The sequence below is a fragment of the Rutidosis leptorrhynchoides genome, chromosome 9 (assembly GCF_046630445.1).
Source record: "Rutidosis leptorrhynchoides isolate AG116_Rl617_1_P2 chromosome 9, CSIRO_AGI_Rlap_v1, whole genome shotgun sequence".
NCBI classification, from domain to species: domain Eukaryota; kingdom Viridiplantae; phylum Streptophyta; class Magnoliopsida; order Asterales; family Asteraceae; genus Rutidosis; species Rutidosis leptorrhynchoides.
Genome location: NC_092341.1, coordinates 230,006,435 through 230,028,598, shown reverse-complemented (window position 1 = coordinate 230,028,598; position 22,164 = coordinate 230,006,435). Strand labels below are relative to the sequence as shown.

Below are 22,164 nucleotides of genomic sequence, written 5' to 3'. Positions count from 1 at the left end.
ATAATATATTTACTTATCATTTAACATAATTAACCAAGTGTATCAATATCTTAATATGATTCATATGTACCTAGTAAGACGTTGTTATAACGATAATCGTTATATATATCGTTTTCGAGTTTCTTAAATTAATAGTCTCATTTTTATGTATATAACGCATTGTTAAAATACCTAATGAGATACATACTTATAATAAAATCATGTTAACTATATATATAACCATATATATGTCATCGTATAGTTTTTACAAGTTTTAACGTTCGTGAATCACCGGTCAACTTGGGTGGTCAATTGTCTATATGAAACCTATTTCAATTAATCAAGTCCTAACAAGTTTGATTGCTTAACATGTTGGAAATACTTAATCATGTAAATAACAATTTCATTTAATATATATATAAACATGGAAAATTTCGGGTCACTACAATCTTTGTCTTTATGTTAAAAGTAAGGGCAAACTTGTCAATTTATGTAAAGCAAGTGTGTATGGATAAAAAATGGTGTGTGAGGATCACCTCCCTTTTTTTTTTTAATGTGATTTTAGTAGTTAATACATTTTTGTAGTGAATAAATATGAGAGTAGTATTATTTTAGGAACAAAATAATCGTATCTATCTAAAGTCTAAACCAACAAATTCATGTAGGAAGAATTTTCAAAGTAAACAAATGTCAAAATTATAATTTCTGCATTTTTGTGACTTCTGTCGTCTTCCTTCCGCGCGAAATTCACCTTCGATCATATTTTAACAAATCTTTTTTTAATTAATTTAGTACGATTGATCTACTTGTATCTCTTGAAGAATTGAACGCACAGGATTCAAATATTTGGATCCACAGTACAATATACGTAAGTATTGCTCTGTTATTACCATTTCAATACTTCATTTTTCAAAATTGACCAATTATATGTGATTGATTTGTAACTTATCAATATATTGAATTTTTCTTACAGCTATTGACGTAATTAGTACGTATTAGTATCGTGAGAATGTGATACTTGGATCTAGGGCTTTTGGTGTTAACAAATGTAGGTTTTTTTTATATGATGTTGTAATCAAGTTAGGGTTTTTATAATTTGTTGGAATAAATTTAGGGTTTTTGTTTATGAATACAACGTGTATAGCTAGGGTAGTTGAGGAGCTTGTACATTGTTCTGCATTTTGATTTATGAAAGTAGTTAGCTTGAGATATGTTTCTAAAATTGAAATATTATTATGTCTACTTTAATTTTGGATGTTTACAGATTTATATGTTTGTGTAATATAATTGATTTAATTTATGATTAGTGTTCGAAGGTTGTTTAAGAAATTTACTTATATGATGAGTTCAACCTTCAATATTGTTATCCTGATGGCCAACGAAGCATTGTTTCAACGGCATCCCCTTCACCTTGTGTGTTGGGGTTGGGGGTTAGGTCATGGGTTCGAGCCTCGCTCTGCCCATCCTATTAATTAATCTGCATGAAATATGGAAATATGGATATCCAGATTGACCCCGGGGGGTTTTCTCCCGGATCCATTCAGGATTCAAACCCGGTCCGCCTGCCCCTCGGGATGGTTAAAGGATCGGGTCACTGTAATGCGATTCGGGTTTCCTTCCGAACGCGCGTGTGTGTGCAAATGATGAGTGTCGTCGAAATAAATGATACACTAATGCAAGCTTGCCGTTCAAAAAAAAAATATATATTGTTAACCTTATGTTATTCACGTTAACTAAAATGTGCCAAATTATTCCATCTCGAATTTTTGATTCTTTATATTTTATCTGTAGTTTTACCTTTTTGTTCGTTCCTTTCCTTACGAGATTGAATTTGCATTTCATGTTTATAAACTACTTTTTTGTTTTTTACACAATTACTTCATTGTTGCAGGACAACTAAGGATCTTGAGATACGCTCAGTAGTTGGTAGAGGTGGTAGGAGAAATATGTCCTCACCGGACGTAACTGTAATTTTAGATCAGTCAAAGGAGCTTGATCGTCTAAGGAAAGATCAGGAGGTGATACTTCTCGAGATCAACAAAATGCATAAAAAGCTGCAGTCAAGTAAGTCCGATGTACACTTTTTTTTATCATGATCATATGATTGTTGTTTGTTTATGTTTTTAGTATAACATTTGTTTATGTTTTACCATTATATATATATATATATATATATATATATATATATATATATATATATATATATATATATATATATATATATATATAATGGTAACAACAACAACAACAATACCCAATCCCACAGAAGTAGGGTATGGGGAAGGTAGGGTGTAGACAATCATTCCTCGTACCCTAGATTAGAAGGAAGTCACTACTCCACCCTCGGGTATAGAACCCGCGACTAGATCAGGTCTTCCCTCCCTCTACTCTAGAAGCAAAAGAGATTGCTTCCTAAAGGACCTCCGGCCAGAAATGCTCATACAAACAAAAAGTGAGGGCAAATGATACGTACCTGTAAGAGTTAAGTGCGCCTAGGAAGATGCAACCATACAAAGTAGCCATAAAAAGAGGACACATATAGCAAGTAAAGCATAACAATAGGACAAATAGCATGGATAATATAGTGCGCAGAGCCATGTAATTTCAAGTATGCCTACAAACAAGCAAAATAAACACCCACCCGCACACCCACACACCCATATACACAAACACATACACACACATATATATACCCCCACACACACAAAGGCAGGTATAAATACCAATACATAAACGAATATACATAAAGGTATTTTCATATATATATATATACCTAAGTAAGGATACAGACATATATATATATATATATATATATATATATATATATATATATATATATATATATATATATATATATAATGGTAATGGTCAAATATTGTACATGTAAAATTTCTTTCTGATGCAGCTCCTGAGGTGGTTGAGAAGCCGGGTGACAATTCTCTTTCAAGGCTTAAGACGCTATACATTCAAGCAAAAGAACTATCAGAAACTGAAGTAGCGTATGGCTTCTATCCTTCAACTTTCATTTTGCGTTTTATCATATGCTACATTCCCTTTCTAAATTTCCGCTAAACTATTATTTCAATTTTTACGTTTTCATAGAGCAGCAGTTCTTAAGCTATTTTTGTTTGATTGGATGCAGTGTTTCGAGTCAGTTGTTAATTAATTTGGATGCTCTGATACCTTCTGGGCCCCCTGGGCAACAACGAAGAAGGATGGGTGGGTGCTTCAAAATTTTTATCACCATTCTGCCTTCTATTGGGTGACTAAATGTTTTTTTTTTTTCATATATGCAAAAATATAAGTATATTACATTCTCTGTTTCTCTAGTAGTCTAATCCTTAAAAAAATTTGTTTTATGAAGTCAGAAAGCTATATATATATATATATATATATATATATATATATATATAGGGGCAGGATCAATGGGGAAGTAACCAATCGAGGGGGAAGCAAATTTTTTTTTTTTTCCGTTTTTTTGGAATTCTTTTTTTCACGCCTCAAGATCACACGAAAATATGAACATTTAAAAAAGACACTTCGTGATGAATGTTATTATTTAGGCGGGAAAACGATCGACAAAAATAACATTCAAGATAATATTGATCGTGAAGAATGTTAACGTTTTTTTTTTCATGTTTTGTGAAGTAAAATTTTAGCCCGATTTAGAGTTTAGGGTTTAGGGTTTGGGGTTTTGGGTTTAGGGTGTTTTGGGTTTAGTCTCTAAACCTAAAACCCCAAACCCTAAACCCTAAACCCTAAACTCTAAACTCTAAACCGTTCGTGTTAAAAACTCAATCTAAATCCTAAATCTAAACCCTAAACCCTAAACCCTAAATTTCTAAACCCTAATATCTAAACCCTATAAATCCTAATATCTAAACCCTAATAGAGTAATATCTAAACCTCAACATACGCTCGAAAAACACGATAATTGTTATATATTACTTCTTCGATCGTTTTCCCGCCAAAATAAAAACATTTATCACAAAGTGTCTTTATTAAATGTTCATATTTTCATCCAATCTATAATGTTCGTGAACAAAGTTTTTTCAAAAAACGAAAAAAAAAAAAAAAAATATTTGCTTCCCCCCGCTTCCCCCCGATTGGTTACTTCCCCCTTGATCCTACCACTATATATATATATATATATATATATATATATATATATATATATATATATATATATATATATATATATATATATATATATATATATATACATTTTATTTTAAGAAGTCAGAAAGCTGTATGTGTTTTTTCTTTCTATGCTGCAGAAGGTAATGAACAGAAGAAGAAAAGAATGAAAGTTGATCCAGATGTGCCACGGCTTTCTCCTTCGCTTCGTAATCATCTTGATCATCTCGCAAGCTTAAAAGGGGAACAAGTATGTGACATACTCTTTACAATTCATTAAGTTTACTGTAATAACATATAAGCCTTTGACATTGTAGTAGCTCATTTTACTTTTAGTATGCTTGAATGTAGATGTGGCAATTTTTACCCTTTTACTTACAAATAAGTCGTTTACTAGATTTGGGTTGGCTCTATAATGCGGATCTAATGACCAAACACACACTAATCGACAATTGTAAGTTAAAATACGCATAGGTTAATAAACCCAGAAAAATGGCTACAACCTTTTTTTAATGATATTAATCAAAACATAAAAAAAACTGAATGAAACGTATAAAGATATGTCCTTTATATAGATAGGACTAATAATAATAATAATTTTAAATAAGGAAAACAAAATAAATTAAGAAAACCAATTAAGCTAATGGATACTATTATCCTTATTTAGAAGATTGCTGGAACTTTCTGCTTGTTTCTCAAGGCAGATCTTAACCATAATCACCATGACCATTATTACCCAACCCATAAACCTGCAGCCCATCATAACCTTGAAGTCCAGTTTGTTTTTGGCCCCATTTGTTAATATACTCGACACATGCATCATCCCCTCCTCCTTCGGAGAGACTCGTCCTCGAGTCAAGATCTTTCGCACTATCGTCCATGAATGTTGTTACAAGTGGCCTGACTTCATATTGTATTTTGGCAGTTGGGTCAGTAATTTCAGCCACTACCCGTGCGTCATCTATATGACTTGTTTTAATCTCATTCTCGAACCCATTACCAAATACTTCAGTTGAAAAGTTGCAGCCACCACCATCACCATCACCATCACCATCACCATCACCTGCTGCGACAACTAGTGCATTTATAACATCGGGTGGTGTTGCCTCGCGTTCGAATTCAGTACGACTAAGAAATAGATTAGGGTCGATGACTGTTTTCTTGCGCGTGTCCAAAGGTGCAAGTATGATATTTATGCCATCTTTAGAAAAGCTATAAGTATTACGAAACCCGTCATGGCGCGTTTTTCTATCGAATTGCCAAGGTCGTCCCAACAGTAAGTGACAAGCGTCCATGGGGATGACTTCACACCACACTTCATCACTATACTTTAGACCAATAGTAAACTGCACTAAGCATCGTTTGTTTACTTTTACATGATTACCTCGTTTAAGCCAAGTGAGTTTATACGGTTCCGGGTGCTCTTCAGTTTTTAATCCAAGTTTTTCCACCATCTCCATTGATACAACGTTCTCGCAACTCCCACCATCAATTATCATTGAACACACTTTGCCTTTAGATGTTACTTTTGTTCGAAAGATGTTACGTAACCAAGAATTTGCGTCGGTCGTATTGATTGAAGCACTTAGGGATCGGTGGACAAATAGTGCTTCACCTTGATCAGCGTGTATGACTTCAGTTTGATCAGTGGGCTCGTCACTTTCTTTTTCAGTATCGTAAACATCATAAACAGGAAGACCATCATAAATAGTTACTGTTCGCTGATTTGGACACTCACGACTCAAGTGTCCTTTACCTTGACATTTAAAACATGTTGGAATTCGATTGCTTCCACCACCCTGTGACGATGATGCAGTACGCTGTTGTTCGTTTTTAATTTTATCTGTGGAAGTGGTATTAGGTTTGTCAAATGGAGGAGTCTGATCACGATAATAAGGGACTTTACCCTTTCCTTTTGCCTGTTGTTTCTCAACTTTTAACGCCAAACCACATACATCCGTGTAAGTCCAGTATGGCTGGAGGTGCACAACATCAGCAATCTCGGGTTTCAAAACCCCCAAGAAACGTGCAATTGTTTGTTCTTCTTCCTCTTGAATGTCACACCGCATTCTCAACCGATTGAATTCATTAATTATTTCTTCACACTTTGATTATGTTGTCTCAAATTGTGGTAATCCAAGAAGGCTTCTTGGCGAAAATTTTTTGGTAAGAATTTGTCGCGCAAAAGCTTCTTCATCTTCCCCCATGTCTCTACCTTTGATTTTCGGGCAGCAGCCCTAGACTTTCGTACATGATCCCACCACAAAGACGCGTGCTTTTTTAATTTAATCGCCACGAGTTTGACTTTGAGGTGGTCGGGGATGTCTTTTATGTCGAAAATTCTTTTGACTGTACTTATCCAATCTAGGAAATCGTCTGGATGCATTTGTCCCGTAAACTCCGGGATTTCAATCTTCATTCCTAGGTTGCGCAAGGGATCCACCTGTTGTATTCGATGATGACCCCTTGGAGCATGAGCAAAGGGATTCCTTTCTTCCCCACGAGTTGGGGTTCGATCAGAATCACTGTACTCGTAAGCTAAATTGCGATTCAACTCCAACTCTTCGATTCGGCGATTTATTCTTGCAATCTCAGCATCTCTTGGATCTTGATGATGGTAGTGTTCGGCCATCCCTGAACTACTGATACCAAATAATGCGGATCTAATGACCAAACACACACTAATCGACAATTGTAAGTTAAAATACGCACAGGTTAATAAACCCAGAAAAATGGCTACAACCTTTTTTTAATGATATTAATCAAAACATAAAAAAAAAACTGAATGAAACGTATAAAGATATGTCCTTTATATAGATAGGACTAATAATAATAATTTTAAATAAGGAAAACAAAATAAATTAAGAAAACCAATTAAGCTAATGGATACTATTATCCTTATTTAGAAGATTGCTGGAACTTTCTGCTTGTTTCTCAAGGCAGATCTTAACCATAATCACCATCACCATGACCATTATTACCCAACCCATAAACCTGCAGCCCATCATAACCTTGAAGTCCAGTTTGTTTTTGGCCCCATTTGTTAATATACTCGACACATGCATCACTATATCTCAAACATGTTGAATCTTTTAAATTAGCTAAATAGGAAACAGGTCAAATGGGTGGAACGGGTCGAAATTGCACAAAATGTAATATTGATGCATAACACCTCCTAAATCTTTGATCCAAGAAATTAGATTATTACTGGAACAATATACTTTTTTGTATATATTTGACTCACTAAATGTAACTATTCATACAAACTTCAACATTTTTTTACATAAAGTTTTTACCTGACCCTATGTGTTAAGTGTTAACCCATCTCTCTTCCTCTACTCTCATTTGTAACACGTGTGTAATATTTGTCAGGTTGCTGCTAGAGTCACACAGGAGGATGCTGATAAAGACGAGTGGTTCATTGTTAAAGTAATTCACTTTGACAGGGAAATAAGAGAGTAAGTTTGACTTTGACCGATTTTTGACCGAGTTTGACCGAACGTTGAGAAAGTTTTCTAAACTTTCCTGCTTCTTAAACCCTCTACATTTTCCCCACTCTATATGCAATTCATTGTTTGCTATTTGTTGGTAAAATGGTGTGTAGTTGGTGGATTCTAGAACTTCCTTTGTGGTACCAGTACCATGAAATTCTTAAATTTAATCATATCGTCTGGTTGCACATTGGCAATAACTTATAACTTATTAAATATATATGATGAAGTATTTTAGTCAACAAGATGTTCTTGGTTGGTCATGATCTGTTTATGATTAAATAAATCAAGGAGAATTTAATTTTAATTGATCCATCAAATCAAATGATAGTTATTTAAAAAACACAATTCGTATGTTAGCTACTTGAGTACATATGTGTCACTTTTTTGGTGCTTCATGTTTTGTTTATTATCCTCACATATGATTTGCGACTTGATGCAGATTTGAAGTTCTTGATGAGGAACCAGGTGACGATGAAGAACCAGCGGGACAGAGGTATATATTATTTTATACTTATAAATCCTAAATTATATATTAAATTTTACTTACAATGGGCCGAAATGGGTAAACTAAGTATCTACCTAAAAACATATGTTCAAATTTTAGTCCTCTCAAACCCAAAGCATGCAATCTTGGATCGAAGTTTCTAGTTTTTCTTTAAAATAAATATTTATGTTGTTGATGTTTTTAGGAAGTACAAGTTGCCTATGTCACATATTATACCTTTTCCCAAACGAAACGATCCATCCACTGCTCAAGATTTCCCTCCTGGAAAACACGTATTGGCAGTTTATCCCGGAACTACTGCTCTTTATAAAGCAACTGTCGTGAATACTCGCAAGGTACTTTCATCCACGTACCTTTCTATCGACAGTTTTCATAATACGAGTTCTATTAATTAATTGTACCAATTCCATAAAAACTAACACCTCTTATTTCCTGTTTTTCTGCTTCTGCTGCTGTGTCCTTTTGTATTGTGGATTATCTACAGAGGAAAACTGACGAGTAAGTATAAACTCGTAACTCATTTGCCTTGGTTTTAATTGATTACTAAATTCTTAAATTTGTTTTGTTTGGTTTATGGCAGTTATATTTTAGAATTTGATGATGATGAGGAAGATGGATCCTTGCCACAACGAAATGTGCCGTTTCACAAGGTAGTTGCCCTTCCTGATGGGCATCGGCAGTGAGTTACGTTACGTAATAAGATTAAACTGCGTCAAGTTATCAAGGTACCATCAGATTGTAACTGAACTCCTCTTGTAACATAAATATTTATATTTATTGTAATGTCTTCTGTTATTGTTATTCGAAAACTACGTAGCCAGTTATGTAGAGTGATAAATTAGTCGATGTAGACCTTTTTTTTCTGTTATTCTGTTGTGGTAATGAATATTACTTGTTGTATGTATATAACTAGTTATAATATAACCTCTTAATATTCTCATAACATAACATTCTGTAGAGAAATAATGTGATTATGACTTGTAGTTCATGTCGCGAAAGTCGTATGTTAGCCGTTGTATTGTCGAGTGAGTACTGGAATTTGCTGTTTTTTTGTTGAATTTTATAATTTTTCATAGCCATTGTTGAATTTTATACATATGATAAGTGTAGAGAGTAGCAATGAGCAAAAATCCCAAAAAACCGAAACCGAAATGGTACCGGTACCGAAAATCGGTACCAATAGGGATTCGGTATCGGTTTTGGTACAATCGGGATCGGTACCGGTTCGGTACGGGGAAACCGATTTTGAATACCAATTTCATCCCTAGTAGAGAGTATATAAACTGGTCTTCCAACAACTGAACTGATCACTGGTTGGGTTCTTGATGTAATATTTTCTTCCTAAAGCAATTTTTGATTTGTTTAGGAATTTGAATTAGACAGCTTTTTGTTCTTCTAGGGTTTTGTTAAATGACAGCTCCTAAAGATGCCATTATAATATTCGAACATGCGTACATTATTATCCTTAACCATGGGTTTGTAGAAATGATTTTGCTGATGAAGAAACCTAAGATATTAAGTTGGGTATATGGCTTTGTTTTAGTAGTCATTTTCTGATTATGCAACACTTAAAACCCATGGAAATTTGTTACACCATTTTCATGGCGTCGACTTTTACTTTTTACGAGTTATTTATTTATTTATCAATTTTTTTTTTCATCTTTGTGGCCGGAGGTCCGTTAGAAGCAATCTCTTTATCCGTCGAACATAGAGAGGGAGGACTTTCTCTACCCTTGTGAGTGTTTCACTCGGGGTGGTGAAATGACTTCTCTTTGTCCTAGGGTAGAGGAAGGATTGTCCAAGTCCCACCTCCCCCATACCCTACATGTGTGAGATTGGGTATTGTTGTTGTTGTTGTTGTTGTTTCTGATTATGCAAAAAGTACCACAAAATCTTGCATCCCTTCCGTCCAACAACATGTCACAGCAGGACTAGCAGAGAGACGAGGTGCATCTGGGCGGACGCCTGGATGGCTTGCTGCCATTGGGGTCCTTGTCGGCGAGCTTCTGGGCGGAGTGCAGGATATCACCATTGGGAGCCGTCTAAGAACAAATCAATTAGAGTGGTATGTTTCCAAATAGAGTTTTGCTTATGGTTTCAGACAGCTGGTTTTGTTAGTTCTCATATAGCTTTAAATGGCAAACAATTTCGATCAAACGAAATCATATATCGTATTCCCTAATATGGTGTAGTAAATTTTGCGATTTGAACTTGGTTCATCAATAAAGGGAAAATGGCACCAAAATGCATTCAACTTTCATCAAAATTCTATTGTATGCATTCAACTTTCAAAAGTCCTATTGTATGCATTCAACTTTGTATTTTCTAATATTGTATGCATTCAACCTGTAATAACAGGTTACCTTCTAGGTCACCTTCTAGATATTTACATCTTTAGTCCCTCATATTTGTAAACTCTAATTTCATTAGTCCTTTTGTTTGACAAAACATTTATATTTATATTTATATTTATATTTATATTTATATTTGTATTTATATCTTCATACAATCATCATCTATGGAGTATTATTCATCATCTATTCATCTTCATCTTCATCATCTATTCATCTTCATCCATTAGCTTATTTGAAATGAAACAGTACATACCTGTTAATTTTAATAAGAAGATGAGCACTTTAAATATGCAGTTCTAAAACACACCTTCAAAGCTAGTTATAGAATTAATATTACTTCTGTTAGGAATGTGGTAAGTAGTTAACACAAATAAATGCATTTTCGAGGCTTGTTACTGATTGTAAGCATTAGCCGCATTATTATTTTTTCTTCCTGCAATAATTACTAGAGTTCATTACTAATTCTTGCAGTTATAAGAAGACTAATGGGACTGATTAAAGATGGGTCGATATCAGGTATTTTACCAAGCAATTTGGATGGTGGTGTTATGGGTTATAATAGGTAATTTCCAAATGGGCCGGGTCAACCTCCCAATACAATTTTCCATATTTCGTGTGATTATTTATACTTTAGAGTTTTGTTTACAAAATCCATCTATTAGAATAATAAGATAAATTTTACGGGAAAAAAGTACGTCTTAGGCAACATTTGATCCATTTCTTTCTGGCATTGCATCCGGGTAACACCTTACTAAAATATGATTTTCTTCATTTATTCTCTATACACTTACAAAAATAAAGATAGAATTTGAATTTTTGAAAGGAGTTAAAAAAACTTGTTTTACCCTCAGGTTGAAAAATAGCTGGAAGGATTTACGTACGTTCAAAGTTTTCGCATATAAATGTCAAGTTTCCCTTCAGCTTTTTGAAATTGATGATGATTACATTCAACAAGAGATATAAATATAAATATAAATGTTTTGTCAAACAGAAGGACTAATGAAATTAGAGTTTACAAATATGAGGGACCAAAGATGTAAATATTTAGAAGGTGACCTAGAAGGTAACCTGTTATTACAGGTTGAATGCATACAATAGGAGAAAATACAAAGTTGAATGCATACAATAGGACTTTTGAAAGTTGAATGCATACAATAGGATTTTGATGAAAGTTCAATGCATTTTGGTGCCATTTTCCCATCAATAAAGTTGCTAGGAAAACCATTGTTAGTTTATTAAATTATGATACAGTGATCTAATAACAAGTTGTTTTCCAACTCTTTCTATCTAAAATTACAAGTTGCTTTCAACTTTCTATCTAAAATTATACATGCACAAAAAAAAAAATGACTTCCAGTTTCAACCACCAAAATAGATCCAATATAATAGAAGCAACTTACAATCCCAAAAGTGCTGAGATCCGATCTGACCCACTCTATTTGACCAGCAGCAGGTAAACCTTCCCCTGTTTTGACCCAACCTCATTTAACCCATTACCTGCCCCTCATACACCACTACCTCATTTTATTTTTTAACGAAGAAAAAGTATATTATATTTAACAAAGTAGCAAAAAAGCTACAGATCTTTACCAGTACCTCATTTTGACAATTATACTACATAATTTTTTCGTCCTAAAATTATTGTCCATCTTTCTATTTTGATACGTCCCAAATTATTAACCACTTTCAAATTCTAACAAAAAAAAACCTTCTGTATGCGCATTTTTTTTTTTTTACCTGTGATTAACTTTGAGACAGGGAGTAATGTACAAGTCGAACAATACATATATTCGTATATTACAATGATTATAAATATTATAAATATAAATCACTGAAAAGATTAGCTCAACCAAAAAATATTTTAACATTTCAGAGATAAACAAAAAAGTTTCAATAGAATTCTTAAATACACAGTAGGAATTGAACTAACTCAAGACTTGCTGCTTAAAGATGTTACCTATAGCCTGCCTGCCCATTACATAGCTGCTGCTTATATTCTCTTCTTTAATCAAATGGCAGATGATTTACAAAACCTTGACCTTTCGAAATATTTCTAAACAAAATTATAGCCGATATACACAATGCAATCAATCCGCACCCATCTTTCAGTCCTAAAAACTACCGTCCCCGTCTTGATAAATGGATCCCAAACAATCTTGAAATACATCCATAATACGTTTGGAATCAGCATGTGAAAATCAAGTATAAAATCAAGTTACCCAATTAAGAAAGAATATTCAAAATCTTGAAGCCTCATCTTCATCATCATCTCCCCATAGCTGTTTTCTAGCGATCACAACTCTTTCGTCCTTTAGTGAAAGCGCGTCTGTTTTTGGTTCCACCTCAAGTGAATACCCATCCCATCTTAAAGCACCCAAGAATTTTCGTATGTGATCGACTACAGATGACCTATCTCTAATGATCACAAACCCTTCTGGTCTTAGCATACGATCCATCTCGATCAGTAAATCTTCCACACTACAGCCTCGATCCTCAACCTCCGAAAAAACACTCCAAGCATGAAGTAGGTCGTAAGTTCGTGGATATGTTGAAAACGATTCACACCTGCATTTTCATACTCATTAGAAGTTTTTTAAATCCTTATGATTTTTTCAGATACAATTAAAATAACGCAACGTTGCAAAAATCGCGACTTGGGAGTACTCGGTCGGGACTTTTTCAGGAGTACTCGGCAACTCGGGGAGGGGTGTACTCAGATATGTTGATCAAGTTTGACTTTGACCACTTTTGACCGAGTATTGACCGATTTTCCGAGTAATCCTGAGTTTTGACAGATTTTTCAAGTAATCCCGAGTTTGATTGAGTTTCAACGAGTTCTCGCAGAGTACTCCCCGAGATGCAAAAACTGAGTACTCGCCGAGTAAATCCAAGTTCTGCAACACTGAAAAAAAAGATTGGCAAATTTTCAAACGCAATATAAGACGAGTACAAACCAGTCATGGACTGTTCCAATCAAGCCCCTGTCATATATAATTTTCAACCTAGAAGACGCATTGACCGGAGCAACATTCATCACCCAAACATCTTTGTCTTTGAGTGCTGCAGCAAATCCACCAAGGTTTGAGTTCATATCCATTACATTTCTAATAGAATCCTTTTGTATCACAGATCTCATTTGCTTCCAATACTCAACCACTCTATGATACCATGTGTTCTGCATTATAGCATTAATTATAAGCTATCGGACACTCGACTATCATCAAACAGCAAAAAAACAGATTGTTTGTTCCATATAAATACTTACAGTGTCTTCTTGAAACTGATCAGGACTAACACCAATTTCATCAAGCCGAGGAGGAGGCCCAGTTAGCCTACTTGGCCATGGTTCAAGCCCGCTCCCTTTTCCCTTATGCATCTCTGTATCACCATTGAAATTGAATAAACATGGCCCATTTTCAAATGTTATAGTGCATTGTGATTCTCATTATTCTAAAGGATATGTACAGTTGAATACGACTTACTTGTAGAATATGGGGTAATGCATGCCTTCATCTGCACATTCCAACTCAGATCAGGATCAGTATCTGTGCTGCAAAGCAGAGGATTGGTTCCCGGAGCTCTCTTATGGTAACAACTATTACTCACCGACTTGGCCCATATAACCGTTTGATCTCTCCTCGATACAACTCTCCAACACATTCTTCTCAGTAGATCATGCATAGCATTCCAAATTCTACGATTTTCAGCATCATGTGCATATGCCTCTGGTGAAGAGTAAACAAAATAACCGCCTGGTCTAAGCAATCGATCGAGTTCCAAAAGTAGAATACCGTCCCTTTGGAGCCAATCGATCCTACAACGTGAACAATGGGCCATTTCAAATGATCTACTTGGATATGGAAGTCTTTTGGTACCCAACACTCCTAACGCAGATGGTATCCCACGTTCAAGTGCGAATTGAATTTGATTCTGATGAACATCGTTCGGCGCTAAAGACATTGCTATTATGCCTAGAGGTAAAAGATAGGCCCCAAAACTTGCAACACCACAACCCACATCAAGAACAGTTCGGATATTTCCTCCGTTATTGAGTTTATCACCAGGTATCTTCAACATCTACACAAATATGACAATTAAGCAAACTAATTACACAAATTGATGCATTAATTTCCCTAAATGACTACTTAAACTAATACACAAACGATTTCAAGATAACCAACCGATGCAATGGTAGCAATGTACTTATCAGCACCAGAATGAAAATGAGTTCCACCACCAGGAAACCTTATTCTTTCTCCAACGACAGTCATCCAATTTTGATCCGATTTCTCCTGTGCAAGATGAGTGTGTGGTATATTTGCCTTCCATACCTCATCTCTACTTTCTGGCCACCTAATTGGAAGCTGTAATCATCAATCAAACTAATCTCATTACACAATTTGATAAACACATTACAGTGCCATTACTTGATACAGAAGCTAATGTAATAACTTCAACAGAAGAGAAGCTAAACATGAACTAACCTTGTATCCAATAGGAGGTGGAATAAGACAATTAAACCGCCTTTGAGCAGGCGGACAATGCCGTTCATAATGCTCCATTAAACTCAAATTAAGCTTCAATTTCATTTGATATATAAGATGTCTATCCAAACAAGGTATCAACTCAGAGTACCTCATATCACAGACCTTTATCACCACACATAAACAAATAAAAACATCAAAAAAAATGAAAATTAACACTAATTTTAGCAATTTTTACATCATCATTAATAAAAACTTACAGGTAAGCTTTTAGGAACATCATAATTAAGCTCTTGATCTTCAAACAATTCATCAAAATAATCACGTTTCGGAAAATATTTTCCGATGACCGGATCCGTACCATCGTCTAACGAAACAACTTCTTCAGCTCTCGGTAATAACTTCGATCCATTATATAAACAAATTAAACCTAGCAATATAATTAGCCCTAACGTGACGTGTTTCAATAACTTTTTCCGGCGAATGAGTTCACCGGCAGTTGACCTCATTTTCCGGTTAGATTCAATACTTCAGGAAGCTAGGGATTGAAATTGGTATTGGTATAGGTATATTAATGAAAAGTGAAAACCCTAGGTGTGAATTCTCATTCATATTCATATATTCTTGTGAAAGGAATCAAAGTAAAGAATCTATCAGTTCACTGTCAGTGTGATATATATAAATCCAAATTGCAAGTGGATAATATATATATATTCACATATACATATATTTGTACCAGTAATATAAAATTTAGAAATACGAGTGTATCTGAGTATGTGTGAATCTGTGTGAGACTGGTTAAGAGAGATGCGGGGTGGAAGATGGACAGCCAATGTGTGTGTGTATTGATCTAGTTTGGAAATTGTAATAAAAAAAATTTGGACTTTTCTTTTGATTTTTATAGTTTTTCTCCCTTAAGTTCAAAAGAATGATGTTTGTTGCCTGAAATGTATAAACACAGTTTTAAGATGCGTCGAATTTATAAATAAAAGACTTTTTGCTCCGTTGGTCCGTGTATTATATCTCATATTGCTAACAGCGTCCCTCGAGCTTTTTTTGCCTTACAATCCTTTGTTTTTCAAAAATTTGTAATCAGCATCCCTCCGTCAAGCTGACGTTAAAAAAATCCGTTAACACTTGACATATGCGTGACATGTGAAGGTAAATTCATCCTTTTACTATTCATCTTCGTCACTAAAAACGAGGGACCTGGCGCAAAATTTTTATAATTTATATATATTTAATTTATAAAATTATAAATTTATAAAAATAAAAATAAAAATAAAAATTTTAAATACTTTACTCTTCATCTTTATGATAATCATTGTGTTCATCTTCAACCGACTCCTGAGTTCTTCATGATTGTGACACATGGAGTTAAAACCTTAAAATCGATTGCAACAGATTATTAAACCAGCGACTAATAGATTTCGTGAAGAGTTAAGGTCCAAAACATCTTCAAATTAACATAATTTATGATGAGCAGTTGTCGAAAAACTACATAAGAACTCGAAAATCATAAATGATATCTAGATATTTTCAAATAAAGAAATCTGAATCAAAGTTGCTTAATATCATTACACGAATGCTCGCTACCAACTCTTAAAGTATGAAAGTTAGTAATTCGTTCCAATTGATTCGTTGACTTTTGTTGACCGAATAAAGAACATCATATCTCTCTGGAATTTTTTTGCTTGTTTTTGGTTCGACTGAAGTCTCACGAAGCTTGAGAGAGTAATTAGGAACTAGAATCCATGAATATATACCCTAATTAATTCCAAAACCAGTCATAAATCATAACCATTTATTCCAAATATAATTAAAAAAAAAAATACTTTTAAAATGTGAGTAAGATCCAAGAAGTAAGTAGCATTCAACAACTTTTCTTTTTAAATATTTTGAAATATATAAACAAAAATGAATGTCTCTGAAATATATCACACAATGACACAAATATTATAAATGTCGTCGTATCAACAATTAACAATATTAATGAACATGAAAAGATAAAAGGTACTTTCATTTTTTATTTTTCTTTCGAAAATGGCTCGTATATTTAGAGAAAACGATGGGGAATAATATGATTATATGTTTTATAATAGATAGAATAGATATAGGAACGGATTATATGTTTTGGGGATATATGCATACACATCATAGTTCTGTGTTTACAAATTACAGAGTATGTGTTTTTATATATATATATATATATATATATATATATATATATATATATATATATATATATATATATATATATATATATATATTATCTATATGTGATAAAAAAAAATTAATAATATATAATTATAAGAATTTTTTGCGCCGGTGGTCCCTCTTTTTTAGTGAAGAACAAAGTAAAAAAGACAATTTTACTCTCACATGCAAAGTACATGCCAAGGGTTAATGGACCTTTTTAACGGAATTTATACATAGGGACGCTGTATTTTATTCACCCTCTTCTCGTTATCAACTAGATGAATGGGAGCCACATGAGAATACGGCAAAAATCTACATCGTCGCGTCGATCACGCATCTAACACCAATCAAGCTAGATCTTGCAAAACTTGATTACACGTAGTGGAGCACACTTTTCTCCACCCACTGTGTTGTGTTCAATGTACAAGTTTCATCACTCTCCAAGTTTCGTATTCATCTTCATCAAACTTGAGTGGTCTATTGGTAGAACTTGTAAGTAATGACAGGGCCAAATACGTATGAATATCGTGTATATTGATACGAATGTTGAGAGAATTAATCAAAGAGTCAAGATTGACTAATTCCACAACTCTCTTGAACTCTCTTAGGTGCTTTGGCTATGTGTGATGGCTCACTTCTAAGGATGCCTTGGTAGGATATTTATAGCCCTCGTCATATCCCACCACTCTAAGGCTTTGCACACTATCTATGCAATTTCTGGGGTTCTAACAATCTCCCCTTTGCATCGATAGTGTGCAAAAATTTAGCTTCCTTACAAATTACATACAAAAAAAATTAAAACTATTACTCTAGTTTTCGATTATGTTGCCGTTGTTGACGATCTTAAATTTCTTGAATTCTTGGAACTTCAACGGACTTCTTGTGAATCTTCTTTAAATTTGCAATTTGGTGAAGACCTCATACTTTCCCTTATATCTCTCCCTAAAAATGTGATTAACTCTTAAGCATATTTTGATCTGAGAGGGAAAGGATATCAGAGCCCATGCAAAAGTAATCGGCATTGAATCTTCATGCATATCTCCTCCTTGACTAATGCAGAAACTTAATCAAGGTATCAGAGTCAGGAATCATGGTAAGCATGTGTTCACTCCCCCTAGAAAGAAAAACCGTTGCTCCCCCTATGCTCCCCCTAGAAGTAAGAACACTTTCTCCCCCTTGACAAGTTACGTCAGTCAAGGTACATGTGATGTTTAACATCTCTTTGAAGAGCGGGTCCCATACAGAAGTATATGGAAACTGTAGTGAAGTCAAATCATCTTCATTTATAATACCACTTATAGGTATTATCAATTGCATCTATGGATTCTTCACTCCACTTTGTTGGAATACTTGGTTTAGCTTGTGAAAATAATTCCGGTGGTACTGAAAGAAATGAAGTTTTAGCCATAATCACAGACCTTGGCTTATACTTGAGTAACTCTTGAAAAGAGTATTTGGTTGTTGTTGAAGAATCGGGTGTGGTGTCACTTTTAGTTGCGCCTTTATCACTTGACACTTGTTTTGGAAACTGAAGCTTTGAAGTTTTAGAAACTAGGTCAACTTTGGTGCGAGGGGTTTTTCTCGGACCTATGAATGGCTTCTTGGGTTTGTGTGAAAACCAACCATATTGATCGCGATAACCCGTAATTTCTCCATTCTCCCCATATGTGATTTTCAGAAATGGACGATTCACATTGGTCTCGTAACTGGAATAAATATTTTTGCATGAGGAAAATGATTTCTTGGGTTTAGGAACTGTAGAAGAGTGGATTCCGTCTTGATGACCTTCTTCTCAACCGTTTGAGGAGAATCCGAAATCGTAGTCTTTGGTTTATCCACTACTTTCGTTAACTTTGAACTAGTGAAAACTGTTGCACAGTTAGTCCAGATTCAGTAATGGACCACCCTTTTAAATTATGATAATTTATCAGGGACTAAAAGTGTCAATTTCCCTGTCAGATTCGGTAAAGGACTAGTCTTGCAAAAGTCTGAAACTTTTCAGGGACTGAACTTGTAAAATTCCCAAACTTTAAACCTACTTGAGCTTGTTGGACTTAAGAGAATAAGGGTAGCCCAATAAAGAGTTTCAGCTTGCTGGGCCTGAGACAGATTCGATTAGTAAAGTGTTACAAAAGCCCAATAACAATCTTCAATCAATACCGAATTAGATCCATCTCAGCTATACCGAATGATCGAATCAGACTAAACTCATCAATACCGAATGCAAATTGTAGTAATCATACCGAATCAATATCAACAACTTCAAATACCGAATCAGATTGTGAATTAAAATCAACTACCGAATCATCATCAAGTGCCTGAACTGAAAGCAATTCAATAGTTATACCGAATGTGTTCTTGAGGAAGATGAACACCAAAATTCGCCAAAAAATGCAATAGTTGAAATTAAAGCTTGAAATTGAGTTATAAGGTTTCCAATAGCAGCGATTAAGATGTATGATGAAGGAATTTAATCCAAAACAGCATCGATTCCTAAAACTTGATCACACACAGTAGCTTGTTCTTCATATGAGCTCCAAAAACGATTTTGAGATTCAAGGACTTTGTGAACCGATTTCTTCATGAAACTTGATCCAAATCCATCTAGTAACACTCGTCAATCTTTCTCTATACCTATAACAACACAGTTTTCTCGAATTTGATCTATGAAATTGGTGTTGACTTTTTAAATTGAAGTTTGACCTTTGAATTCAAGTTTGATTCTTCGAGTTATGATTTGAGAATCTACAGAAAGCTTCACGAGATTAATCTAAATGTTTCTGCACTTTTACTTTTAGTCAATTGATTCTAAATCAATCCGAAGCTCAAATCGGTTACGTTATCGGTTTTGAATGAACTCGATTCGAATCTCTGAAAATCTGTAATTGTTGATAAAAAAAAAAGAATGATTCACGAACGTTTGGTTTACATTCTGGATCACAAATATGTCTTCAATTTGATGTTTGAAGCTCAATTTTTTTTTTGAACAGCGATTGGGATCACCCGAGGGGGACTTTTTCACTCGTTGCGATCATCTCCTGTTTCGACTATGCAGATGCAGCGATAATAACCCCGCCCCCATCACTGCCCGGGAGGAAACTTGAAACCGATCCAAGGGCACGGCCAAGTAAAACCCCCCTCTCCTTTACCCCCCAAACGATATGGGAAAGGTGTCATGGGTGGATACTTCATGGCAGGGATGAAATTGTGTTTTTAATATGTAGCCAACGGGGTTCGAACTCCTGACCTCCCCTAAAGGAAGCAGGCCACCAACCGCTGGACCACATCACAACTTCTTAAAGCTCAATTGTTGATTTCAAGTTTTGAGATGATGATGAATCATGAAGACGATCTGTAGCAGTTGCAAATGATTTTTGTGATTAAATGATTTTGATAATCTGAGATGATGAACGAGATTCGGTTATGAGATTATTATGTTCACTGATTTGTATTGTTGATTATGAATACGATGATATTGAAGAAGAAGGTTGAATTTTATGATGAAGATGAGATAGATCGATGTACAGTGCAGATAGTGGATAGGATTCTGTATATATATTTTTAATTGTATAGCAGATAAGGATTTAATATGAAAATGAATTATTTATTTTGTTTTTGATTTGAATTATGTTGAGATTCGGTAAGGTTTAAATGAAATTCAGGTTCGGTAATTATTTTTTTTTTTTTTGAAGATTCGAAGATTCGGTTTGAATATTCGAAGACGTGTATGAACATTTGATGAAGAATTGAAGACTCGGTTGAAGGTGGTTTGAAGATACACATGATATTCAATAAGGATCTCCTTCGTTTCGTTGAAGGGATGGCTCGGATACCAATTGACAGGGCCAAATACGTATGAATATCGTGTATATTGATATGAATGTTAAGAGAATTAGTCAAAGAGTCAAGATTGACTAATTCCACAACTCTCTTGAACTCTCTTAGATGCTTTGGCTATGTGTGATGGCTCACTTCTAAGGAAGTCTTTGTAGGATATTTATAGCCCGCGTCATATCCCACCACTCTAAGGCTTGGCACACTATCTATGCAATTCCTGGGGTTCTAACAAGTAACTAGAGGGGGTGAATAGTTACTTAGTGGTTTCTTAAAACTTTTTTGAAATCTTTAACAATCAAAACGTAAGTTTTAAGTGTGGAAGCGTTTGTGTTTGTTAATGCACAAACACAAGGATTTATAGTGGTTCAGGAGGATGTTAGCTAATCCTCCTTAATCCACTCCTCGATACACCTTATCGAGAGTTTTCTTCACTAAGTTTCTCCAAACCCGGTGGAGATCCGTTTACATCGATTGATCTTCAATAAGCCGCTACTTATGAATTCGTACATCCCTTTGAAGAATTCACAATCACCAAATGTTCTTACCACAAGAACAACAACTGTAATGACCCGACTTTTTCGACTTGCTTTTGTGCTTGTTACTTTCTGTGAAACTGCGTATTTGTGCGTACTGAGCTATATTATATTCTGGGATCTTATTTCATGATTAATTACCTTCGTTTATACCATACAACGTGCCATTAAGTACTTAGTTACTTAACTTGATCCCCGATTGCTTTTACGACCGTTAGTGTCACTTGACGTTGAGAACGAGCTATATGTTTTGGTACACGTTTAACTTTTGTTGTAATTGGAATATTACGACTACGAAATACTAATTGTTATTTTCTAATAACAATTACTTGGGCTTTTGGTTGCTTAATTATGCTTAGTAATTCACTTATTGAAACGACCCGTCCATATTACTATAAACGCAGTACGTTCTCATTGGTCCCATTGCTAGGTATTTGACCTCTATATGATACGTTTTAGAAAATATTGCATTCGTTTCATAAAAAGCACATCATTATTATACATAATGAATGTTTTAAACAAGTGGGCGATTATTTAAGAAATAATCCCCAAAATACATCGGTTTCCAAATACTACACACGTGACGTAACAGTTGAATATAATACATGACAAAGGTTTTATTGAATGCAACACTTTATTTAA

At 34.5% G+C, this 22,164-nt stretch overlaps 2 protein-coding genes across 2 annotated transcripts; one reads left to right on the top strand and one right to left on the bottom strand.

Moving 5' to 3' along the window:
• Positions 1–657: 657 nt before the first annotated feature.
• Positions 658–9,031, top strand: LOC139866660 (SAGA-associated factor 29 homolog A-like). Its single transcript, XM_071854950.1, has 10 exons — positions 658–847; positions 1,871–2,043; positions 2,885–2,978; positions 3,122–3,198; positions 4,257–4,366; positions 7,489–7,574; positions 8,050–8,103; positions 8,300–8,450; positions 8,600–8,613; positions 8,696–9,031. Exons 2-10 carry the CDS (start codon positions 1,926–1,928, stop codon positions 8,796–8,798), a joined length of 807 nt encoding a protein of 268 aa, XP_071711051.1. The 5' UTR covers positions 658–847; positions 1,871–1,925; the 3' UTR covers positions 8,799–9,031.
• Positions 9,032–12,280: 3,249 nt separating this feature from the next.
• Positions 12,281–15,768, bottom strand: LOC139866659 (probable methyltransferase PMT9). Its single transcript, XM_071854949.1, has 7 exons — positions 15,214–15,768; positions 14,954–15,118; positions 14,651–14,833; positions 13,952–14,546; positions 13,735–13,847; positions 13,424–13,644; positions 12,281–13,034 (listed from the first exon to the last, which is right to left on the bottom strand). Exons 1-7 carry the CDS (start codon positions 15,460–15,462, stop codon positions 12,707–12,709), a joined length of 1,854 nt encoding a protein of 617 aa, XP_071711050.1. The 5' UTR covers positions 15,463–15,768; the 3' UTR covers positions 12,281–12,706.
• Between the last annotated feature and the right edge of the window lie 6,396 nt (positions 15,769–22,164).